Raw genomic sequence first — 8,184 nt, forward strand, 5'->3', positions numbered from 1 at the left:
TGAAAAGGTTTAAACCTTCTTGGATCAATCAATCAATGAGCGATTGTATTTATCAAAACAATATCATACACATATGATATGTTCATAACATTGGTGGAAAGTATCTAATTTTTAAGCATAAGGCAAACAATTAAAATGTGTTCAAATGTGGTATTATTTTAAATTGAAGATTTGTCAACACGTTATCATACGTTATATATTTGATATATGATATAGTAGCATGCAAAATAACATAAATTCAAATTCAATCACAATAAATCCTTACATAAACAATCATGTTAAAATCATTCCTAGTAAAATGTGTTTTAATAATAGTATTTATAGTATATTAAAATATACGAATAATAACTAAAAACTACACTTACACTACTAAGATAGCAATTCTATTTGAACGTTTACTGGAATATTATTTATGATAAAGACCAATTGCATATACACTACATAACACACAATTTACACAAATTATCGCATTATCAAATGTGATTCCATGGCGTTGCGATTCTTTTTTTAAGAAACAAAGAGAACCACTATGCTCTTTCACTAATCACGATTTTTGTATATATACACAACACAAATTTTGGCTTTATAAAGTGATGAAGAGGTAATGATAATTAAAAAACACACATTTAATTGCGTTGTGCGAGTGTGCTTGTCGCACTTTATGGCAAATTGATAATCTCCTATAAATAAAATACCATATGCTATAATAAAGTTGGTTTCCTGCTGTTGCAGCTGGAGTATCATTTTTGTTAGAATTGCATGTCATAGCTTCACGTTCGTTTATATCATTACTTTAGGTCGTGTATATTATTGCTTCAAGCTCATGTATATTATTTCTTCCGCGTGTTTTAAAATTCTTGTGTTTGTGCGTTCTTGTTCTGTTTAATACACCGTTTAGCTGCAGCATCAGCAAATTTCAGTAAATGTTTACTGTAAAACCCTTCTTTGTCCTTTAGTCCTGTGAATAAAGTATTGTTTTATAAGTATTTTTATTGAACAAAGCAACACACGGATATTGACTTTATATCACCACGGGGGATAAACAAAAAGTGACATATTAATTATTAAACCAAACACAAAAATATGACGTATATTTTGTAATTTGTGTCGTTAATATTTAAAAAGTGTTTTTTCAATTATAACAAACAAAAACAATAATACATGATGCTCGGTTAATTGGTTTTATAATAAGTACACGAGACAGAGCAGTATACACCCGAAACGACCCTTTTGACCTTTAAGGTTGACTTTAACATTTAGGTGGTGTGACTGTCTCATGTCTGTTGCAAACTGCTTCGATAATGCAAACATTTGAGTGAGCCAAGTTTCATGAAAAGTTTTCAAAGGCATATCAGGTATGAAGCGGGCTAGAAATGGAGGTTGGAATATTTTACCTTCCAGTGTGAAATTGGCCGAGAGCTTACGTGACTGACTCATTTTTTCTACACATATTCATAATGGCATTTGAACCAACAGACATAACAGGTATGGAGTTGAAACGAAACTGATACTGATCGCCGGCCGGACAGAGGGAAGAATTTCTCGAACCTCATATAGCAAACTATATCAGGAGGGAAATTCTTGTTCTTATCCACTCCTTTTATATCAGAACACCAACTATAAACATTAATTGATTAAAACTGGGATCAACGCATTAGGTCAGTACAAACAATGGGGGTTTAAACTAGTGTGAGGGCTAGCCGAACTTCACACTTACCCCAAGAGTAATCACAAATGAACCGAGCGTCCAAAACGATTTTAATCGAATGCACATATGCAGACAAAAACCTTCCACAAAGAAATATCATTTTATACGTGCCTTATTTTAATCTTCCTCCAATTTTCTTTCCAAAAGGCTCATTCAAAAAGCGTGTGTTCGGTTTTATTACTAAAAAACTATTAGTAAAAATTTAAACAGAAGATTGTTACTCACGAAACTCGTTGTCGTACACGCAATCTCCACAACGAAACCTCACATATCGTAATGTACGATAAATGTGAACCAGAATTATCAAAGGAGGACAAAGCACGGGTCTGGTGTAATATTCACGTACAATTCCGTAACAGTAGTACTTCCAAATATGGCCCGACTTCTCCTGAACATTTGCGAATGTGTGGCTGCAAGATAACAAGAAGAACATGAGAATCCTTGAACGCACATCTGATGACCTTTAACTCATAGGTATAATACTTGAAACCCCTGGTTTGGGGTTACTTTGACCAAAAGGTGCATAATTTGAGCAAACGTAGTAGAAGACAATTAAACGATGCTACCAACAAGTATTTACACATCTGGGTCTTGCCATGTAAGAGGTTTTTAAAAATTATTTTGCTCCAAAATTTCCATAAATTATATTACTCCTGGTAAGTGGCATGTTTATAATCCCGAAGCTTTATCAAAGACCTGGGCCTTATAGTTTTAGAGATTTTTTTTTATTTGTGCTATGTGTTCATATTATAAATGTGACTATGGGCCGTTGTCATTTTTTATGTCAGAGGCATGATTTTAATTAACCTTGTAAGCCTCTAGATGCTTCATTCCAAATATAAAATCCATAGGCTATGCGGTTTCGCACAAGAAGATTTTTAAATATGTTCCCGGAATCAGTCAATTAAAAACAGGTGACTCCAGGACCGGTCTCTGTTGAACCCAGGGGTATTTTTTAACAAAGCTTGAAGAAGACATCAAGATTATGCTACATAATGAATATGTTAGCCATTGGCAATAAGGTTTCAGACATGTAGATTTTTTAAAGTTCCCCTCTTTAAGTCAAACTGGTTTGAAGCCAGTTTTGATCCCAGGGGATTTATGTGAAAAACCTTATAGAGGACTGCTAGATGATGCACATTACAAATAGGAAAGCATTTGGCTTTACGGTTTCAGAAAAGACGATTTTAACGGTATTTCTTACAGAAGTCTATTTAAAATTGGCGACCCAAGGGGCGAGGCCAATTTTGATCCTAGAGGCATAGTTTGAAAAAACTTTGCAGAGGACCTGCAGATGATAATACATGCAAAATATGAAAGCCATGGCTTGATGGATTCAGACAAGAAGTTTTTTAACGGTTTTCCCGTTGACCTATGGAAAGGGGTCTGGTTTGACCCCACGGGCATGCTTAAGCAGACTTTGTAGAGGATCCTTTTAGGATGCTACATACCAAAATATGAAAGCCCTGGGTTTTGCTATTTCAAACAAGATGATTTTTAAGTATACCCTACATAAGTCTATGTAAAACTGGTAGCCCCGGGGCAGGGCCGGTTTGACCACAGGGGCATAATTTGCACATACTTTGTTGAAGAGTATTATCCCATGCTACTTACCAAATATTAAACCTCTGGGACGTGCAGTTTTAGAGAAGAATATTGTTTAAGTTTTCGTTTTTTAAACCCCTTTTTTGGCACCATGACCTTATAAATACACAGACTAGAACGGCATTGTAAATTTTCATAAAGAACTATCAAAGGAACATTCCTGTGTAGTTCCGTCAAATTGTACCCAGAGGTGCAGGAGAATTGGTCGTTAGACGAAAATATTGACGCACGCATTGACAGACGCACTGTCATACGGTCGGACGGACGAAGGTTGACGGAATCACTGACGGACACTAACATACGGTCGGACGGTCTACGGAAATCACGGTATCTGAAAAGCTCACCATTAGCGAGTTGTGCTTAGGTAAGCTTAACTGGTAATAAACGATGCATTTAAATGCAATTAATAATGAAGAAATACACATTATATCGACACAAAAATGCTTAACAATAAGTGATAAAACGTATTTAAGCAACCCATGACCATTCATTGTACCTAAACATTGCAATCAGCAAATTGTTGAGAACTATGTGAGTCAAAATCATGTAAATGGCCCCAATGAACGCAACCATGTAGGTGCCTGTTGGACAGCGATTTGTTCCGCCTTGCGGTCTCCAAACGCTCTCATCTGTTGTGCAATTTGCAGACAATGGTCCTACAACATTGGTCATATGCTTAACATTATATCAAATTATCACGTGGATTTGTTTACATTGAAATTTAAAAAAATGCCAAATTATATAACATTTTGAGCAATTGCCAAGCAATCCATTGGGATAAATATCTGATAATAAGACAATAACTGATCAAGGAATTATTCTTCTTCATTCCATAAATATTTTGTTCGATTTTTAACACTTAGATACACACATTGGTATTTTGGAAGTATTCAATCGATAGAATGTGATATTATCGGTAAATCTAAAGGTTTATGCAACATTGCGGATACATACTTATTGTCTGAAATCAAAATGTCTTCGTTTTCTTGGACATTTTAGATTTAAAATAGAAATCAAATCATACCAATATTCCACTATTCCATTTGTTATTTACTAATTTTCTTATTTTGCAACCCAATGTGTTATATTAGTTAACCTCGTCCAATTTCGTCCACAAAGAGCTCCCCAAAGATCTGCCAAAATGGTGTGTGCCAGAACTTGTCCCAGATGAAAGTGCGAGAGTTTGGAGAGTTTGGGTACAGGTTGGCTTGGTACATAACACAAAAGGTGACAAAAAAGACAATGAAGATCCCCGCAAAAATAAACAGGTCGAACATCTGAAAAACAAGCACTATATATTGTGTAGTACTACTTATAATGCAAAATAAAATAACGAAACGCGAAGAAAATCAATATAATTTAAAATGACAGAATATGGTGGCATACCATTTTTTTTAACATAATTAATTTTGGACCCAACTTTCGGCAACAAGAAATGCCTGTAGAAACCGCATGGAGTACAGTGCTACGTTGAGGCTGCAAAATCAAGTTTATTACATGCAAGTGTGTATCTGATATACGTAATACTTGTTACCGCCGTGTTCTCTTAACCTGTTTCGTATAGGCAATCGGCTACTTGCCTTAAATAAAGTACATACGAAAGTTCATATCATAAATCTGGAATGATCGTTTATGTTTTGTGCTGCGATGTTAAAAATATATCAATATTCAATAACACATTCATATATTCATAATAAATATACATACAATGATAAGCATTTATTGATGGTTTTCATATTTGTTACTATAATTGGTATTCATTTTACTATTTACTAAAAAAAAATACAAGAATATTAGCAGAGCTAGGGGATGCTCACCGATTACGATTTTCCTCTTATTTTGACCGTAACCTAAAACCTACGACCTCGATTCATACAAGACATGGTATCATGTTGAAGGTAACATGTAAATTATTCAAGAGTACTGATGCCAATACATTTTAATAAGTTGTAATTTGGAAACGAACACATCCCATTAAAAGCTTTTTTTGTATATACAATGGCTCCTTAAAAAAGTGTCATACCGAAAACTATCTAAAATATACGCATGTCGCCTCTGTAATGATAGTCAATATAAAATAATATAAATTAGGTGTGTTAATGTATGAGATCTGACAATACATATTACACCGTGAGTATACATGATATTTTACGTACCTGTATAGAAAGCGGACATACTGAAAGTTATTTCCTGAAAGACTATATCTCGTCGCAATAGTCGTGATAAAAAAAAAGTATAAGATCGCGTCAAACTTGTTCCACTGTGATCCAAACCAATATTGTATTCGACCATGAGTCCATCACACTGACACATCTTGACACACTGGAAAAAGAAACATAAAAAACGCATGTTTCCATTTCAGCTGACAAAGAATATTAAGGGTATTTAATGTGTTGTTGTTTTTCTTAGATGGAAAACACATCGGATGTAAGAGATATAAGCCGTAAACATGTTGTTCAATATATACATGTGTACCTCTCTCGTTTCCTCAAAGAACATTGTGAGGACCCAGCCCCAGAGTGTGTACTCCATAAAGGAAGCTTCCTCATTCAGGTCGACGATGATGAAGTAAGAGAAGTATATAACGAAAATCACATAGGACAGCTGAAACACGAATTCAGTTTATATAACAGACCAATTCCACAAAACATAACATAGAACGGGAATAAATTGTAAATAATTTTGTCACGCCATCGAATAATGATATGTCATCATAATTGTGTGTGTTGCAAGCATGTAATATACAATCCTTATTTATATACATTTAAAATGCTTGCGGTAAATACCTAAATGCCCCATCATATCATGCACAACTTACCAAGTTAAAAGTGTACACTGAACAAGGCGCTGTGTACAAATGATATATGGCATCAGTAAAGCGTATAATTCCCTCTGGTTTTTGCGGAAAATACCAACAGGATACAACTGCGGCTTTGACGATGGGAAACTTCTTTAAATAGAAGTCCATTTTCTCCGTTCCGGTTCCCGTTTCTGTTCCTTCATGCCCGGTTCCTGTTCCGGTCCCTTCATAGTCATTTCCAGTTCCGGTTCTATATGCGATTCTTTTTGCTACATTCATAAAATACTTCAAAACATATTGGCTAGGTTTTCAACTTAAAACAATTGTTCACCTTACTAAAAATTGGAAATCTTTAATCACCTTGTACAGAACAGCTCGTTTTAAACATATGTTAATACTTCACCCTTATGTACGCTTTATGATTGAAATAACATATCAATATTAGATCAATACAAATATACATTACAACATGTATATTTAACACTGTGATAAACCTTTGCAATTAAAAATTAACCATATAAAACATATTGTATAGTGTAAATACATTTATAAAAAGTAAGTGTACCCAACCTTTTTGTGTTTTTTGCAGCACAATGTCTTAGGTTTACATGGTCCATTTTCGTGGTGAACTTGATCAAAATTATGAAAATTGGCATGAAAAGCGCCAGGAGGATCTAAAACATAAACATCCAATATATTAACATCTTTCGATGATCTCTTTTATTTCATTTTTAAGTTGCAGATCGTTTAATGCCTTATAATATATTATTTAAACAAGGATATTTATTTCATGAACTAGGCAAAAGGTTTAATATATTTTTTGTTAGAAAATATAATGTCTTTGTTTCAAAAACGTATGCTTTGTCTCAGTCAGGTTTGGTTATAACATACATCGTTTGATAGTCAGTTGCGTAAATGAGAATCTACCTGTTTGGATTCTTAAATGTGGTTGATATGTTTCTTATGTCGTTTCTATAAATATACTTGATATTTCTTGCCTGTTATTTAGTGTGTTTTTTACTAGACTGTTTCTCAGCAAAATACATTAGTGATTCATTCTGAGTAACATCTTTAATTGATTGACAGATCCCATTTGTAAAGTGACAGCTTTGAAAAAGTAATGATCGATCTCATCTTTATTTCACAAATAATAAAAAGTAAATAGAAACGACAAAACGTTCACGAATTACAAAGTATGATACAAGATATCAATATTTCGATCAGAAACAACTACCGTCACAATAAGTGCCGAATTCGCCCAAAGTATTATATTGACACAAAAGTGTGGTATTTAAATTCAAAATTGGGGACAACACAACTGTTAAATGTATTAAATGAAATGCATTAAAAAGACGTGTTTTATGTATTAATTTAATATTGGAATCTCATTTTCCTGTATTGATATATGAATTTCCATAACAATCAAATTTATAATAATAGGAATGTTTTACTACTAGGTATAAAGTAAATAAAAACAAACGACAATAACCCCACAAATATCGAAGAACTTTTTTAGTTCTTGTATTCCGCACTTCTTCTAAAAAATATTCTATGAATTTAAGAAGTTTCATTTGAAACAACTTTTTGAGTTATGGCCTGCACAACAAAATGACACTCTCTAGTTGGGTTCTGCACAATAAAACATTAAAGGTAACAACTTCAAAAAAGTGGAAGAGAGAGTTACAGTTCTTGCATTCTGCACATACCCACAAGTTCTCTAGATCTACGAAGTTTCATATAAATATCTTCAATTGCAATATATTCAATAATAGAGTGCGCACAAAACATTAATAAAAAGCAAAACTCTGTAAATAGTAAAGAAAAAGTTATGGAACTTTTATTCTGCACTCCTCTCAAAGCTGAGACTCATTTTAAGGCGTTTCAATTTAAATACGTGTGATATGTTTCGAGTTATACGAAAGCGCAGTATGTTTTAATGTTCTACAAACACACAAATAAATACGCAAAGGGCAATCACTCCAAAACTTATATTAGGTATTAAAAAATGGTTCTTTTATTTTTGACCCTTCAATACTTACGTATTTATGGCATATGTCAAAAAATACACAAT

The 8,184-nt window shown here is 33.5% G+C and overlaps 1 protein-coding gene across 1 annotated transcript; it reads right to left on the reverse strand.

Annotated features, from left to right (window-relative positions):
* Positions 1-261: 261 nt before the first annotated feature.
* LOC127870296 (transient receptor potential cation channel subfamily M member 1-like) lies at positions 262-4,712 on the reverse strand. Its single transcript, XM_052412929.1, has 4 exons — positions 4,410-4,712; positions 3,810-3,969; positions 1,934-2,118; positions 262-958 (listed from the first exon to the last, which is right to left on the reverse strand). The coding sequence occupies exons 1-4, from the start codon at positions 4,588-4,590 to the stop codon at positions 849-851; spliced, it is 636 nt and encodes a 211-aa protein (XP_052268889.1). The 5' UTR covers positions 4,591-4,712; the 3' UTR covers positions 262-848.
* Between the last annotated feature and the right edge of the window lie 3,472 nt (positions 4,713-8,184).

Source organism: Dreissena polymorpha, chromosome 2 (assembly GCF_020536995.1).
Source record: "Dreissena polymorpha isolate Duluth1 chromosome 2, UMN_Dpol_1.0, whole genome shotgun sequence".
Taxonomy (NCBI): Eukaryota; Metazoa; Mollusca; class Bivalvia; order Myida; family Dreissenidae; genus Dreissena; species Dreissena polymorpha.